A 19,077-nucleotide genomic window follows, 5' to 3' on the forward strand; every position below is an offset into this window, starting at 1 on the left:
GTGATAAATAATCACAATTTTCATTACAATGACAAATTATTGCCATGCACTTTCCAATAGGCTGTTATAATAATAACTAGGTCGTCTGGCTAAACTAGCTTACAGTTTACAGTTAGCTAAACACAAAGGTAGTTGGGGAACAACGTTATATAAGTCAATTAATGTGGTCTAACCTGTTCAATTTGATAGTCCATGTCCTCTACTATTCCTGCTATAGATTGATTGATTGATTGATTGATTGATTGATTGATTGATTGATGTACTTTATTTAGTAAGACATGAGAACATCAGTACATGGAAGTACAAATTCACAGATGTACTCATAGTTTTAAAGTAAATGTGAGGCTACAGTTATGTTGACAGAAGCTTCATTGATCTTTAACTGGAACAGCTTTCTCTCCGGAAGGAATCCAATGGTGGCTGAGCCACGACACACCACCGGAACGTTTTGACAGACGGACACGTTTCCTGTTACAGCCAGAGTGACTGTCATATATTATATGACTGTCATGGATGAACTTCAAAAAAGTGTTTGTACTTTCTCTCTTTTTGGTCCGTACATCTACATAAACGTTCAAAATTCAAATATAAAGTACTAATCCCATGGCCACGGATGCTGCAATTATGTCCGGGTTCTCAAACGTACCCGTATCTTCCGTATTGTTCAATAAAAAGCATTTTAATCCGATTGGTGGCCATTTTCTCCATATTTTCTCCATTATGCTTTCGACTACGCGAACCCATCGGTTCAGGTTGGGGAGGTGTATTGCACTCTGATACATTATAACTCTATGATAAAAATAGCCAACGTTCGGATTAAAACACGGAAGAATACGGAAGATACAGGTACTTTTGAGGACCCGTATATAATTATAACATCGGTGGCCATAATGTATATACTATATTTGAAATTGAACGTTTATGTAGATGTACGGGCCACAAAAACAGAAACTGCAAAACCCAGGTTGAAATTCATCCATGACGGTCATGAAAGATAAGATGACCGCCTTGGATCCATGACCATGGCTAGAGTCTTGCCAGATTTTGCGAGAGAGATAAGCAAGCAAATCAACAGAGCAAAGATATACAATTTTTTCTGTCTCAAATCTTTTTATTTTGTTTAGTTAATAAAGACAAAAATGTAACTCCATACTTTAAAGCTATATCATGCATCAGCTATTTAAAAAATAGCTATTTTCAAACAAATCTTGGAAAAAAAACAAAAATATTTTGTAATTTTTAAAAACATTTTAACAACACATAGGCTATCTGGTACGGGGGTCCCTGGCACAACATATTTTTAGATGGAGATACGCGTGGACTTATTAATAATTATTAATTTAGGGTTCCTTGACATGAAAATGTTTGAGAACCACTGGTTTAAACAACATTTAGAAAACAACCCAAACTAAATAACTACACTTTAGAAACAAGCCCAAATAAATAACAGCATCGCATCCCGCAACTAACAATGGGTGCGTTCGGAAATACAGCACTGAGCGCACTGGTCAATACAAACTAATAGGCGAGTGTGCTCCGGTGCGCAATTTCCGAACGCACTCAATATTTACAAGCAACTTTACAGAACAAACAAGCCCAACGTCGCTTATAATAAGCAGACATGGCAACACTGGTTCATATGAGCCAGAGTGTAGAAGAGAGAGTAACGTCACGCTGTGATCTCGCCGCAAAGCGGGCGCTATGGGCTCTATAGTTCCAAACATTGGAACTATCTCATTGAGATAGCACTTCCGCATTCCATTCTTACAACGGGAGTCAACGCTAGTATCATAACTCTCTTATACGGCTCTGATATGAGCTTGTAGGTCTGATATTTTCGCTGGGTTTACCACGCCCACATTGACGTCATAACAACTTTATTTTGCCAACTAGAGCCCAGAGCATATTGTGTAGGTTATATGTATATCGGTATATATCAACAGTGGTGCAAAAAGTTTTAAAAAAATACTGTCTTTCTTTTTGCCTTTGTTGGTCATTTGTGTTTCTTTTTCTCTTTACCACCACCCCCCCCCCCCACCCTTTGTCTGTTTTTTCTCTTTTGAAAAAAGTTAATAAAAATAGTACAAATACATTTGGATTAGAAAAAGTATGACATACACTGTACATACATGCAAGACCTTTTAACAAGACAAGACAGAAATAAAGTATTGCATCCACTGGGACAGAATTATGGGTTAACAATACCAAATAATAGCACAGTTCAATTATCAATGAGTATATGGGGGGCCATAGCTGAGTGGTTAGTGAGCCCGCCTAGGGAGCCAGAGGCCCTAGTTGCCCCAGGTTCGATTCCAGGCCAGGCCAGCATATGTGTCGGTGAAATGAAATTTGTCCCTGAGCAAGACTCTTATGTTTTAAAATGACCCTGTGTCCATATTTAATGTGGTGCAAAGGCATGTATGGTATACTGTAGCGGTCACATTGTTGTGCTAATCCTACTGCTCAGTGACCAATTGATTGTCCTTCTATAATCTCTCTCCATCAGGAGTATAAATGAAGATTCATAGTACCTATGGTCCATCCATCCTATGATTCATAGGACCTATGGTCCAGCCATCCTATGAGTCACCATAAGTCATCATAGGATGATGAATGTGATCATTCACTGCCATTTATCACTGTAAGGAAATTCACCCCATACAATGCGAGGCGCTTTAGATGTGTACCATATAGTTAGTTCATAATTATGTAACTAGGTAAAGGGTGACATTTTTGGGGGGCTAAAACTGTTTTTTTTTAAAGCTTAAGCACTAGATGATGAGTGTACCCATTTATCACCTTCATTTTATAGTGTTCCAGTTTTAATTTAGCATTTCATAGTCTCATCACTTCCCCACTTGTTTAATCTGTATACGAGTTATCCTGATAAAATTGGTATCCTGACCTTTTTTCTGCTTACTAAAGAGCTGGAGACAGACTCCTTCACAGTCTCAATGAGTAGCAGAATACAGAGCCATTTAACAACACCCTACCTTTAAGCTCCATTGTGTACATATTTATTTTGAGCCAATAATAAATTCCCAAAATAGGGACACCAAGCTGGAAGTGGTTAAGATATATAAACTTGGGCACTATGAAACTGATTTGTGAATACATGTAATTTTGGCCAATCTGTATGGTAGAGTATGTTAATACAATAGAACGTATACAATTAGGGTGGTTGCATTTGGTCTCCCTGCTTTTCTATGACATTTAGAGCGTGTCAAAGTCCCGACACGATATTCAATTTATCCCCAAGCAAGCAGGCAGGCTCTATGGTTAAAATGCCAGCACAGGAAACTGTTCAAAGTGGAAAGAAGTCACGCTCAAGTTTCTCTTGATGCCACAGAGAGCACAAAGCCGTTTGTTGTCAGGTGGGCAACAACTTGGACCAAATGCATGTCAATAGATCAGGTGTAGAAAATATACGTCTAAAATCTTGAGAATGATCAGGATTAAAAGACCAAGGACAGAAACAGTTTTCAGACATGTGCACTTTTATTGGGCTCTTACTGGTCAGTGTAGACTAGAGGGGGCAACAGGCCCCATGAACAAACCTTTTACACCTCCATACAAAACAGGTAAAAGCTTTGTCTTTTTGCATAATGACAAAAACAAACTGGAACCCCAAGTATATATCATTTAAGGCTGAAAGTACAAAAACAAGTTTCAGATAATTTACACATTAAGCAAATACTATAGACGTTCTGTTGGGCAGCACACCCACCAGTGAATACACCTTCATAGAGGCAAATAAGGTGGTGAACAAACAGACAGACATCTGGAATGACCTACACAAACAAATGACATGTTTCACACACACACGCACACAAACCACCTGGTTCACTCCGGCCAGTTAACTTCCTGCAAAATGTTTCCACCAATCACGGGGGGGGGGGGGTCATGGTACCATAGCCGTAGTGGTGAGGGAGGGTCAGGGTGAGGAAGAGGAGGGTGGTACAGGCTCTGCACACGCCAGTGTGTGTCGGTGTGCCAAGGTTATGTGTGCAGACGCAGAGCTGTATCAAGGATTTGTAGAAGGAGGTGCGAGGGTTGTTTTTTTTACAGTCCGTTTAGAAGCACTTCCTGTGCACGATGCTGGGGCCGGACTCGTCGTACTCCTGCTTGCTGATCCACATCTGCTGGAAGGTGGACAGAGAGGCCAGGATGGAGCCTCCGATCCAGACGGAGTACTTCCTCTCTGGGGGAGCAATGATCTGGAAAAAAGAGATGGATCATGGGTTAGTTTTTGTTAACACTACAGTGGTTTTGAATAAAGACAAACTTTTCAGCAACCCCTCCAAAATAGGCATTACATTTAGTTTGACTCGGTTCCACAGAATAAATAGTGAAAATAGCCTCACACTGCAAGGAGGTAAGCTTGTCGATCGGCCATTTTCGCAATGTTTGCCTTTTTCTTACGTGATATTTGGTATTGAAAGGGCCTTAAATTGTCACATTAGAAATGGGCTGATACCCTGTGTATACTAGACAACAATGTTTCACATTAAGCCAATCATCTGAGGACCCCCAAAATCATTTGGACCCCAGTTTGGGAGACACTGAACTAGTGCAATACAAGTAAGACGCGCGAACGCGGTAAGCGAACGCAAAAAAAATAAAAAAAGAATGAAAAAAAATTTAAAAAAAGGTAACCAATAAAAAAAAAACTGCGTTAATAGGAGCATCTTAGAAAAATACAAATTCCCCAAAAAAAAACTTGGAATGTTTTTGAACAATTCAACAAAGTGTTTGAAGTGCCTGTTTCACCCACTTCCGGGGGGCGGAGCCAAAATCCGAGCCCGAAGTATTTGTTCGTAGACCCCCACTTAGGGGGGGTAGAAAAAGTTTGGGAGCGATTCGGGCACTTTTCATTTAACATGGGGTTTCAATGGGGAGTTTTTAGGAGCCTTCTCCGGGGCGTGGCTTCCGGGGGAAGGGGCGGGCTTAAACGCAACCTTGACAGGTGTGTTCAGTTTTCAAAGACCTTTCATTTGATGTATGGTACGTCTAAATTGGACATTTACTTATCTCAGAGGAGCTGCACACAGGCAGTGCACACAGGCAGTGCACACAGAGACCCAGAGACACACACAAGCCGAGCACGGTTTCATAGTATGCTCCACTTGCGCGGAGGCGCGCCTTCGGCGCGCCTCCTTCCGCTGCGTTCGCAACAAATAAAGCCATGCTGTAGGTTTAGGAAATAAAGACTGCTGTTCTACTGCATTAACTCGTACCATCCACCAAGTGGCAGCAGTTGTCAATGCTGTCGCCACACAGTACAAGGGGGATTGTAATGGATCTAAGGACAAGGTTTTACCTTGATCTTCATGGTGGTGGGTGCCAGGGATGTGATCTCCTTCTGCATGCGGTCGGCGATGCCAGGGTACATGGTGGTACCACCGGAGAGCACCGTGTTGGCGTACAGGTCCTTACGGATGTCCACGTCGCACTTCATGATGCTGTTGAAGGTAGTCTCATGGATACCACAAGACTCCATGCCTACATGTAGGAGGAGAGAGCCAAGCGTTAAGCCTACGGTCTAGATTAGGGCTTCAACTAATCATTAATTCCATGCAGCGAAATGCATATACTGGAACAAGCATTCACATTTGGTGGACATAATAGAATACACCCTACGTCAACTTTCTGAGCCAATCGATAAATAATTTCACCCCATTTTAGATGCAGGTCATCTTTGTTCATAGATTAAAGCAAAATAATATTAAAGTTCACGACTGAAAATGTGTATGGCCAAACCCCATTTGGGGTTGGCGACTGTGAAACGGTTTTAAAATGAGCCAATACGTAAAATGATGATGTTTAGCAATATTGTTCCTGCCGTTTTACATACTGCCAACCGGGTGAAGAAGTCAGACTCTGGCTTTAAATACTCAAATAGCCAATCTACAACTACGCTTGTAGATCGGCTATTTTCGCTGCGCAACATGCTTCCATAGAAGACATGCTCGCTGCAAGGTAATCCAAATGACTGGAATAAAGTGACTCACCGAGGAATGAGGGCTGGAAGAGGGCCTCTGGACAACGGAACCTCTCGTTTCCGATGGTGATGACCTGTCCGTCGGGCAGCTCGTAGCTCTTCTCCAGGGAGGAAGACGAGGCCGCGGTGCCCATTTCCTGCTCAAAGTCCAGTCCAACGTAGCACAGCTTCTCCTTGATGTCACGCACAATCTCACGCTCGGCTGTTGGGCGGAAGAGGAGAATGGAGATTAGTTAACAGAAGACTATATATTCATATTCTTTAACCACTTGGAATCCCAGCATGCATATTCTGGGGAGAACTTTAGCCAAAAAAAAAAAAAAAGCAGATCTACAGCTATTTTTGCCCAAGAGATTGTGCAGAAAGTACAGCGCCAGCTCATGTCCTGTTTACCAAGTCTTAAGGATTAAGTGGTTTAAGTTTGCTTGTGGTGTAAACCGCCGACAGGATGTTGAGGGGTTTTACACCTCCAGCAACAATATAACACTAAAAGCCGTCTCTAGCTGGTTTCAGCATCGGGATGAGGTGTTTGGCTGGTTTCAATGTGTGGTTTCAAGGTGTTTACCAACCTGTGGTGGTGAAGCTGTAGCCCCTCTCTGTGAGGATCTTCATGAGGTAGTCTGTGAGGTCGCGTCCAGCCAGGTCCAACCTGAGGATGGCGTGGGGCAGGGCGTAGCCCTCGTAGATGGGCACAGTGTGGGTCACACCGTCTCCGGAGTCCATGACGATACCGGTGGTACGACCTGAGGCGTACAGGGACAGCACGGCCTGGATGGCCACGTACATGGCGGGGGTGTTGAAGGTCTCGAACATGATCTGAATGAAGAGAGGGTTGGGTGGGTTAGATGATGAGTCACTTCTGTTTCACAAAGAATGAATATTGCTCTAGGCCATTGGTTCTCAAACACTGGGTCAGGGCCCATGCTTGGGTCGTGGATACATTTTTATGGGTCACAAGTAATATCCCATTTTCTTATTATGTTTTTGGTTTAATACAATAAAATTCAAAAGATTTTCAAAACTACTAACATTTTCAGACATGAAAATTTCAAACAAGATATTACATTTTAAGAAAAGGAAGAAGTTCCATAAATTTCCACAAAGACTTGGACCCCACTTTGAGAACCACTGCTAGTCAGCACAATAGTCAATAATCCACAATCGCAGCACTTTCAGCTTGTTCACGGTTTAGAACACAACACACGTCATGCCAGAACATTGCAGTCAAGTACCCTTGGTTCATATGCAACTTATTTTAGTAGTTCACATCAATTCCCTCTCCACTACAACCCTTTCATCTTGTTACACAACACCGGTGCAGTTAGTTACCAAGCAACATCTACTGGAGTGGCTTATCAAACATGACCCATATCTGCCCATGCTCCAACCAATCCTTTACTACAGTCTAAGTGCACACAGAGGAGGCAGAAACCTGAAGCTTCCATTAAAGAAGAAAAGATCAGCTGAGGAAAGAGGAGACCTAGAGAGTGGCGATCAGGAGGAAAACAAAGAGGACAGATTGAGGAACACTAGACTAGGCCTGTTGTTAATTATTTGAGATTGTCGCAATTTTGCATAATCATTTCCATATTGAAAAATGTTCATGCATTTTCAAACATTTTCCAAAAATAGCAGATCTACAAGTTTAGAACTCACATTGTAAGCTTGTAGAGCAGCCATTTCTGCTACTTTTACTTTGTCACTTGAAAGTAACCGATCTATAAGCTCACGATGCATCGTGTTGGGAGCTTGTAGATCTGCCATTTTTGTACAACAAGAATACAGATTGAAGTAGTCAAGACTAATTGTTTCGATTATTTACAAAAATAATCTGTTGTGACGATTCATTGATATAATAAAACATGTAACCCTGCATGAGCCAGCTAAGTCGGTTATTGTTTTTTCTAAATGTCGGGTCTCGAAACATTTTTGGTTCATAACCCAGCCCCACATCTTCCTGTAAGTCCCCAGTTTTTTTCTTACCTGGGTCATCTTCTCCCTGTTGGCCTTGGGGTTGAGGGGGGCCTCTGTGAGCAGGACGGGGTGCTCCTCGGGGGCCACACGCAGCTCGTTGTAGAAGGTGTGATGCCAGATCTTCTCCATGTCGTCCCAGTTGGTGACGATGCCGTGCTCGATGGGGTACTTCAGGGTCAGGATGCCTCTCTTGCTCTGGGCCTCGTCGCCCACGTAGCTGTCCTTCTGGCCCATGCCCACCATCACACCCTGGGGAGGAGGAAGGCACACAAAGGGTTAACAAACATCAGAGGATATCGTTGCTGTGGGGCAGACACACCTCATCTCCATATTTTCACTTTTTGAATCCTGAAAACTAATTTACTTAACATGCGAGCTTGTATATTGGCTAATTTAAGTATATAATATATATATATATTTTATAGGAGATAATACATGTTTTTCTATCCATCCAAGTTTGTCAGTGCAGCGTTGCGTACCTGATGTCTGGGACGTCCAACGATGGAGGGGAACACGGCACGGGGCGCGTCATCTCCTGCAAAGCCAGCTTTGCACATACCAGATCCGTTGTCAACGACGAGGGCGGCGATTTCATCTTCCATGTCTGCAATAACAGGGGGAAAAAATAAGTTAAGAAAAAGAGAAAATGGAATGTGTGCTGCCAAACGCATCTATAAAACATTCATCCCATCCTGTAATCCATTCAAATCACCCTTGCAGTTACAGAGACCGGACACTGGGTGTCGCAAGTTCCCAGTGTGGAAATCTATAGCTGTGAAACAAAGGCATTCTCTCTTCTCCCTTGTCTCGCCATGACCATATAAGGCAATAGTGAGAGCAGCTTAGGGATGACGGCTGCCCGGCCCGGTACGGCACGGTCCGGTGTGTGTGAGAGAGAACAACACAGGACTGTGAAACAGACAGGCCGGCCACTCCCTCCTTTAACTAGACTAACCTAATTAAGATGTCAGGACTCAGATTAAAGAGTAGTCGACATTATGCAGACAAAAGGGATGAAAGGCATGGATACTTTATTACAAGTTGGCTTTCATTGAAAGTCAACTTGTAACAAAGTATCCAGGCCTACAGCTTATAAGTCTACCATCTAAACTTTACATTATAAAGTCACAGAATTATCAGAGCTGTATTTTACCAATTTTTACATTTGCATATCCATCATAGATATGAAGATAAGTCAGACGGGATCAAATACATCCATGACAAAACTGTCAGTGAAGCTGCTGAAGTTATGACGTGTTGTTGGCAGGGGACGTGTTGTTGGCATGAATAATCCTAGATAAGATGTCCAACTCTTATTTACAGTAAATGATCAAACTAGGTTTGTACAACAGTGACAGGTCTTTATCATGCATTAAATACAAAGCTGAGAGTTCGCAGTGACACCTGAGACACCGTCAACACGCATCAGCTGATTTCATTCATTGAATCATTCATACCTAGTGTTGCCAGATTGTGATAGAGAAATAAGCAACCAGGTCTTGGCAAACAAGCCCAAAAGGAGACTAGGCAGCATTAAATCTAATATATAGACCATTTGAAAATAGCAGATCTACAAGCTCACAGCGACACGTTGTGAGCTTGTTAGATATGCCATCCATAATTTTTTTAAAACTTGAAATAGAATTGGGAGGTCCATGACATTATTTGACAACCACTGGTAAAAAAAATAAATGTACACATCGCAAACCAATATTTTACAAGAGACTTGTAAAACAAGCCCAAAGTAGCTTATAACAAGCAGCCCAAAGTCGCTTATAATAAGCAGACATGGCAACACTGATTCATTCAGCTTCAAAACTAGAGCAGACTTTTTTGTATTAAGTAAAAGGAAGTCTTAACTTTAAAAAACTGCTGATATTGACTCATCTACCCCAACCACACCGTTTTAGTTACTTTAATTTAGTTTTCAGATGTTACAATAGAAAGAACCCCAATTCAAGATCAGTCTCCACAAACTAAACATCTAAATGATGTCTCATCTCATCTGAAACAAACACTGTAGATGTAATATAATGTTCTGTCCGCTTGTACCTGTGTTGTTGAGGGTTGTGTCGGCTCAGGTAGAAGGTGGTGATCAGTGCAATAAGTCCTGCTGCGTGCTGCTCAGATGTCAGAGAAGAAGTGACTGCAACCTAACCCGGTGTGAAGGAAGTCTTTATAGGAGCTGCATGGCTGCAGGGTGCAACCCCTCTCTCCATATAAGGGCATCTTTCCTCACAGCGCTGCCCGATTGGTCTGCTGGCTTCCACAGGGTGTGGCCTATACCACCCAGTACAGCCAGACCAGACAGAGACACTGTATGAATGCATGGGGCTGTGCTGCTGCTGTGTCCTAACCCAACTAACAAGATGCCAGGATTCTCAGTGGTGGAAGAAGTAGAAGTACTCATATTGTTTAACTTTAAGTAAAATGATCAATACCACAATAAAGAAATACTCTGTCACAAGTCAAAGATCTGTATTCACATTTTACTTTGAGTAAAAGTACAAAAGTATTTGGTATCAAATTGTACTTAAAGTACCAAAAGTAAAAGTACTCATTATGCAGAAAGTCATTTCAGGTTTCAAAATGTATTAAAAAATGTTTTGAAAATAGCTGATCTACAAGCTCGCTGCGACGCAAGGTTAGGCCATGGATGGTTGATTGAAGGTAGCCTACAGTTATACAATAATGCTAAAAGGATAACACAAAAAAACCTGGGAGCTTGTTTCCATTGTGGTCCTGTGGACCCCCATTTGATTGCCTACTTCTTCTTTTTTTTTTATCTCTGGGACAAGTCCCAGAGTCTATGAAATACCCAGTGCTTATTTATCTAAAAGGACCCTTATTAGGGGTCCATTTGGTTCCACTTGTACACTCTCAGAGTTACAGACCCGTAAGGGTCCATTTGGTTCCACTTGTACACTCTCAGAGTTACAGACCCGTAAGGGTCCATTTGGTTCCACTTGTACACTCTCAGAGTTACAGACCCGTAAGGGTCCATTTGGTTCGACTTGTACACTCTCAGAGTTACAGACCCGTAAGGGTCCATTTGGTTCCACTTGTACACTCTCAGAGTTACAGACCTGTAAGGGTCCATTTGGTTCCATGTGTACACTCTCATACAGACCTGTAAGGGTCCATGTAGCCTCGGTCCCAGCCTCACTCATCTGCGAAGAGAAGGGGTCCATGTGGTTCCATTTGTACACTCTCGAGTCATAGTTACAGACCTGCATGGGTCCATTTGGTTCTTATATAACTATAAATCTCTGATTTGGCTAGGGACCCCCTGGAACCCCCCCTCAAGGAGGGGGGGTTCCAGGGGGTCCCCACTTTGAGAACCACTGCACTATGCTAATCATAATCTTACCTCATCTTATACCTCAGAGTTACAGACCTATATAAGGGTCCACTTCTTGGGTCCCCGGACCCTAGGTTGAGAAACAAGTGTATCAAAGCATAACCCAGTTCATCTTAACAATTAATTATGAATCTCATGGGAATTCATGCAAGTAAATAAGTCATTTGTATTGTAAACCTGCAACTTTGTGCAATAAAGGGTCCATATATAGTTGCATTACAGCAGGGATTCTCACGAGTGGGGTCCGGGGACCCCCAGGGATCCGTGAGGGGGTTCCAGGGGGTCCCCAGCTAAATTAGTTAACATAGCGTCACAATCATTTTAACCACTTTAACCATATTTTATACTTTGGCTATTCAAAAATAGCAGATGTACAAGCTCACAGTGCGTCACTATGAGCTTGTAGATCTGCTATTTTTTTTTAATCTTGAAAATGTGTGAAAATCTTTGAATACATGTAGTTTTTTCAACAGATTTTTTTACTCAAATCTTTGCTTCTGGAGGTCCCTGGCACAAAATCTTTTGGCCAAATACATATCAATGTGGGGGTCCTTGCTTGACTTGAAAAAGGTTGAGAAAGACTGCATTACAGTATAGCCTCTCTGACTGAGTTTTACAAAAGGTTCAATGAGTGCTGGGGATTTCTTACAGTCTAGCCACCCTACTGCCTTAAATGCACTCATGACTGGAAGATGTCAGCAGCACAGCAATGACCTAATGAGAAAACGTTGATGGAAAACTTGGGGTGGATTCGTCACGGGACTTAATGGGATTAATTCCTGGCATTGTACTTAATTATTTTGTGTGCAGGGCCTATAAAAGCCTGCTCAGCCTGGCTCACTCTACTTACTACTTACACACACACACAGTCATTATAGTTCATATTGTTTATTGTTTATTAAGGATCCCCACCCCATTAGTCTACACCATAGTGGTCCAAGCAAAAAACATCACAATACAAATCATAAAATGCAGTACATCATGGTCAATGTTAGTGAACAAATATGAGACGAATATGAGACGTCTGTTTTTCTATTCTAAGCTATTCTGTAAGGCAGTGGTTCTCAACCTTTTCAGGTGAGAAAACAATGTTGCACATTAAGCTAATCATTTGGGGACTCCCCAAAACCATTTGGACCCACAGGTTGAGAACCACTGTAGCCTACCCGTCTTACCTGTTGTACTCGTTATCAAACAGACCCGTTATCATGGCCCGTTGTATCCGTCTGTCAGAGTACTTAATGAAGTATCACTCTCACTCCCTGGGGACCATTGGTGATACAAACGCCTATAGTTTGAAGTGGACCGGTCAGATGGTTCTCCAGATATGCGGGGTGTTGGAGGGTGTGGACAGACACAAGCACACGGACACAGAGATGCATTTATAGATAGATTTTCAAAAAGAAAATCTAAAGTCACTTTAAACTTCTTTTGAAACATGTATGCCACGGATAATTATATTAGATTATATTATATTAGATTAGTTGTCCTTTATTGTCCACAAGGGAAATGCTATAAAATTAAATACTGTAATTCCTCTCTGTCAGCATCTCCTCTTCGACTCCGGATTTGAACCCGGTTCCCTCCGCAAGAGCTGAATGTTTTACCATTGAGCTAATAGAGCCTGCCTGCTTGCTCAGACGATACATTGAATCTTGTCAGATTCCGTGTCAGATCCTGTGTGCTGTGTCTAGGTCAGACGTGACCTTTGACATGATCTAAATGTCAGAAGAGCAGGGAGACACAATACAACCACCCCAACTGTATAAGTTATATTGTATTGACATACTCTACCATACAGATTGGACAAAATTACATGTATTCATTAAAAAAAAGTCACATAGCGCCGCTTTAATCACAGATAGAAGCTTGTGGGGTATAAATCCACTGTGATGAAAGGCAGGTTTACAGTAATCAGAAGCTCATTATGTGTGCGGTCAGATATGAGGTGATGATTACAGTCCTGGCCCGCTGAGAGCAGTGTGTTACTGTTAACACGCTCACACTTCCTCTCTGTCTGCATACCAGCCAGCCAAGACACACACACACACACACACACACACACACACACACACACACACACACACACACACACACACACACACACACACACACACACACACACACACACACACACACACACACACTTGGTATGTGCCAGTCAAGCTCGCTGGGGTAAGGGTTACAGTTACAGCCAGTGTTGCCAGATATTGCGAGATAAATAAGCAACCATGTCTATGAAAACAAGCCCAAAATAAGTGACATAAGGACTTTAAACCTATATGCATCGGATATTTGAAAATAGCAGATCTACAAGCTCACGTGTTGTGAGCTTGTAGAGCTGAAACTACCAAACTTTACAGAAAAACTTCTAAATAAAGTATTCAATCAATCAATCAAAAACGTATAAGAAGCAGACCTGGCAACACTGGTTACGGCCAACTTTTACCAGGCTGCAAATCTCACAGGCATCAACACCTCTATATGTGTGTGTTTGAGTGGCTTATGATGATGGGGTGAGTTCACCTGTTGTTGGTGATGAAAGAAAGAAAGATGTGGTCGGCTCAGCAGCATTGAAGCCGGACGAGGATGTGTGTGCGTTAAAATTAGTCCTTGTTTGTTCTTCTAGGAAGATGTGATGGCGACATAATAACTCAGTGACAGGTGTGTGTCACTTTAACATAACATGTCCATATTTGGTGTCAAAAAATAAAGCCTGTTGTTGGCCAAAGTGTGTCACTGACTGACTGACTGGTTTCAGGTGCTTTTTTCAGGAAAAAAAACCTGTTTGTGAACTGAACTCACCTGGCCTGGCCGTCACTTCACACTTTCCTCCTTTGTACATAGTGTTTTGTATTTGTTGATGACATGTATTATTGTGTAAATCTTTGTATGCTATGTTGATGAATGGAAACAAGTCACCAGGACTTTCACCATCCTTTTTAGCCTTAATGTCTTACTGTACCACGTGTTGTTTACATTTCTTTTTTCAAAATATTTTTTGGGGCCTTTTCTGCCTTTATTGATAGATGAACAGTAGACTGACAAGAAACGGCGAGAGAGATGGGGAGGGGGGTGACACGCAGCAAAGGTCGTCGGGATCGGGACTCGAACCCACGACCACGCTGTCCTAGGTGCCCAGACGGCTACGCCAGCCGCCCGGGCCTGCTGTTTACATTTCTGACTGAAGTATTCAATCAATCAAAAAACATTCATGCATTTCCATCACGTGCACATTCCCTCCAGCTCACACCAGCAGAATATGCACCCAGAGGGCATGAATAGAGGATTCATTAATTATCCAGTCAATTAACTTTCTATCAATCTCTTTTTCTATCTGGCTGTCACTCTTTTTCTCTGTCTGTTTACCGTGTGTCTTTATGTCTTTACCAGCTTAGTGGCCTTGTGGTTAGAATGAGACTGGGAGGTCGGGGTTCGATCCTCGGCCGGGTCATACCAAAGACTATAATAATGGGACCCAGTGCCTCCCTACTTGGCACTCAGCATCAAGGGTTGGATTGGGGTAAGTCCCTGTGACATACTAGCGTCATGTCCAGGGAGTGGACTTGTACATCAAGCTGCCTCTCGGTAAGGAAACAGGAGATAGGCTCCTGCCCTATGAGCCTCAGGGCTCGGCAAGGCTTACTTCTTTCTGTCTGTCTGTCTGTCTGTCTGTCTGTCTGACACACACACACACACACACACACACACACACACACACACACACACACACACACACACACACACACACACACACACACACACACACACACACACACACACACACACACACACACACACACACACACACACACACACACACACACACACAGTGACAGGTTATGTGAAGCCATCAACAGGACAGGGTTAGTGTACCTGTGTGTCTTGATGTGCTGACATCATCATCATCACACAGTGCTGGTGACAGGCAGGTGTGTCTTTCTGCAGAACATAATGTCTATATTTGGTCCTGCCTGTCCCCCATTGGCTCTCCGGCTTCATAAGGTTGTTCAGAAACCGGTTCCTCTCACCTGGGTGTGCACGCATGTGCATGCACGCACACACACACACACACGTTTGTATTACTAAACTTGTGAGGACATCAACAATTCAGAACAGCAATTTCACGAAAGCCATTTTGGAATTTCTTTTGCAATTTTTAACCATAACCCTAAAGCCAAAAATAGTAGATCTACAAGCGCACAGCGAATCACTGTGTGGCGCGTTGTGAGCTTGTAGATCTACTATTCTTGGAGCATGACACCGAAGTATAAATCAGGCATATAACTCTAACCCTAACCCACAAACCTAAAATAAACCTAAACCTGAAACCTTTCCTATAGTTAAGCCTGACTCACTGTAAAAAAAATAACACAATTTCGTTAGTGAGGAAAAGTAAAGAATTGTCCTTATACTCGTCCATTTCTCAAATTCTACCTACACTTAAGTTGTGGGGGACATTTGGCCCTCACAAGTGTAGCAACATAAGCACACACACACACACACACACACACACACACACACACACACACACACACACACACACACACACACACACACACACACACACACACACACACACACACACACACACACACATGGAATGTGATTGCCAGACCACCACGCCCATAAAGGTGTGAGGGTCTGTAGGGAGGAGATAAGGGTCACAGCATTCCATCCTGGGACAATGCTGATGTTTATCACTTGATGTCAGATAGACAGTGGTTCTCATCTCAATGTGGGGTCCCCCCCTTGAATAGGTTCCCGTGGGGTCCCCAGCTAAATTAGTTTAACCACTTAAGCCCTCCAAATCTCTTTGCCAAATGTAGCCGATCTACAAGCTCACAAATGCATTTTTTGGCCAATGTTCCCCACAGAATATTGATGCCTGCATGGGGTTCAAGTGTTTTTTAACCAGTTAAACCCATATACATTGGCTATTTGAAAGTAACCGAACTACCAGCTGACATTTGCTGTTTGTTTTTTGTTTAGTTTTATATCTTGAGAAAATGTGTAAAGTTTGGAAACATTTGAACACATAATCTTGTATGGGGGCTCCCTGCTCCAGCTGGCACTAAATATTTTCAGACGGGGGTCAAATACAATATCATCTCTGTCGGGTGGAAAGCTTGTATGTTCCAAAACTGTTACTTTTCAGGATTCAAAATCAGCAAACAGCAAAAGTAGCAGATCTACAAGCTCAAAAACAGACCTACAAGCTCAAAAACGGTTTCTGCCCCGACAACAACAATATTAATTTGGAGGTCCTTGACAAGAAAAAGTTCGAGAACCACTGTGATAGACGGATAGTCAAACATTTCATGTGAGTCTTTTTTGGTAAAGGCCTTCTATTTAAATAGTTTTGAGAAAAAATGCTGCTATTTGTCCCAAAGTGACTGCAAAAGATTGCTGCTATTTGTTTCAAAAAGCTTTATACCCTGTACATATAACATGTATATAACAACGCAATGTGACATAGCTCTGTTTAACATGATGCTGTACCCCCTCCAACTGTATATACTTTCCGCATTTTCAACTGTTTTTATTATACTTTGACACTTGCTTTGGCTTTGATTGATTTAATACTTTATTAGAAGTTTGCAGAAAAAAGCACATGGAAGTGCAGTTCAATACAAGGTCAGCAAATAGGATTTAAAACCCCAAGAAAGCCTATATGGCTTGTTTCCATGGCTTTGTTTCCTAAACTTGTCTATGTCTCAAATCCTACCTACACTTAAGTTGTGGGGAAGTTTGGCCCTCACAAGTATCGTAACAGAAGCACACACACACACACACACACACACACACACACACACACACACACACACACACACACACACACACACACACACACACACACACACACACACACACACACACACACACACACACACACACACAGCTTTGTAAATGTAAATGTATTCAATGTAAACGTATGTTTTCTCATGCCAATAAAAGCTCCTTTGAATTGAATTGACTGGAGTCTTTGACTGCACCAATAAGACCCGTTAAAAAACCTCCCAGTTGTGGAATGCTGGCTGCTGTGTGATCCAAATAAGGGCATATGGAGCCCAACATGCAGCTCACCGGGAGACAAAAAGGAAGTAAGGTCTGATTATGGCCTCTCCCTCCCTCCCTGCTGATTGTTGCACACAGGAAGCTAGTGTCGTGCTGTTAGGCCAACAGGTATGGTGCAAGAGCAGTGGTGGAAAGTAACTAAGTACATGTACACATTCACAAGTACTTTACGTAAGTAAAATGTTTTGGTATTTGTACTCTACTTGAGTATTTCCAATACTTTTACTTCTACTCCACAACATCTCAGAGGCAAATATTGAAATTTTTACTCCACTACGATTATTTGAAAACTTTAGTTACTTTACTTTGTAGATTTTGATTATTATTACAAAACATATTAACCACTTCAGCCCTATATACATTTCGGGACGTTTGAAAATAGCTGATCTACAAGCTCACAATGCGTCGCATCGCGACGCATTGTGAGCTATAAATAGAGCTATAAATAGATCAGCTATTTTCAAAAATATTCTAATACATTTTGAACTAGTGAAATGGGACATTCTGCATAATAAGTGCATACTTTTTGTACTTTTACAGTACATTTTTAATTCTGGACTTTTACTTGTAACAGAGTATTTCTACATTGCAGCATTGATACTTTTACGTGAAGAAATGTGAGTACTTTTTCCACCACTGGGTGCAAGAGAGATCATATAAGGACACTAGACTTTTAGTGACAATAGAGGGACACCATGAATGAACTGGATTTAACCCATTAAGACCTGAGGCCGATTCGACAACTGCCCTCTAGATCAAGTAGTTCTCACACTTTTTCATGACAGGAATTAACACTTTCAAGATTTTTCAAAGATAATGTGCAAAAATAGCAGATGTACAAGTTCGCAGGGCGGCACGAAGTGACGCGATGTGAGCTTGTATATCTGCTATTTTTTTTAACTATTCTGTTCTAGAGCACTGTTAGAACACTGTTCTAAATCCTACGAGTTCTCAGAAATGTTTTATTGCAAACATCTAAAATGACACAGACACAAGTGTTGAGTGTCCAATGTCATTATTAACTTTGGCTCACTCACCCTCTTTTTCACACTCACTCACACTCTCACACACACACACTCTCTCTCTCTCTCTCTTTCTCTCACACACACACACACACACACACACACACACACACACACACACACACACACACACACACACACACACACACACACACACACACACACACACACACACACACACACACACACACACACACACACACACACACACACACACACGTACACACAGCATAGGCTCGGGGCAGCATGACAGCCATCCCTTTATAAGAGTTCCTTTGGATGACGTCCATATAAGGAAACATTGGAGTGAGTCACATGGGGGCATAGAATGTGCCTCCTAGCTGTGGTCATGTGACCAGTGTAGAGGAAATGAATGGATCTCCCTTTTTAGGGTGTGTGTGTGCGCGAGGGCGCGTGTGTGTCTGGGTGTGTGCAGATGTTGACACTTTTCAACAAGTTTGATTCCCACGTTATAAGCTGCCAACATGAACAGATGTTTGCACTGAGAGAGAGAGAGAGAGAGAGAGACAGACAGACAGACAGACAGACAGACAGACAGACAGACAGACAGACAGACAGACAGACAGACAGACAGACAGACAGACAGACAGACAGACAGATCTGTGCACTACAGTTTCAAG

General features: G+C 42.2%; 1 protein-coding gene across 1 annotated transcript; it reads right to left on the reverse strand.

Annotated features, from left to right (window-relative positions):
- Positions 1-3,479: 3,479 nt before the first annotated feature.
- On the reverse strand, positions 3,480-10,124 carry LOC308097351 (actin, cytoplasmic 2). Its single transcript, XM_080445110.1, has 7 exons — positions 10,028-10,124; positions 8,455-8,579; positions 7,985-8,224; positions 6,571-6,817; positions 6,012-6,203; positions 5,321-5,502; positions 3,480-4,217 (listed from the first exon to the last, which is right to left on the reverse strand). Exons 2-7 carry the CDS (start codon positions 8,575-8,577, stop codon positions 4,074-4,076), a joined length of 1,128 nt encoding a protein of 375 aa, XP_080301236.1. The 5' UTR covers positions 8,578-8,579; positions 10,028-10,124; the 3' UTR covers positions 3,480-4,073.
- Between the last annotated feature and the right edge of the window lie 8,953 nt (positions 10,125-19,077).

This window comes from Gymnoscopelus braueri (genome assembly GCF_963280865.1).
Source record: "Gymnoscopelus braueri genome assembly, chromosome: 2".
Taxonomy (NCBI): domain Eukaryota; kingdom Metazoa; phylum Chordata; class Actinopteri; order Myctophiformes; family Myctophidae; genus Gymnoscopelus; species Gymnoscopelus braueri.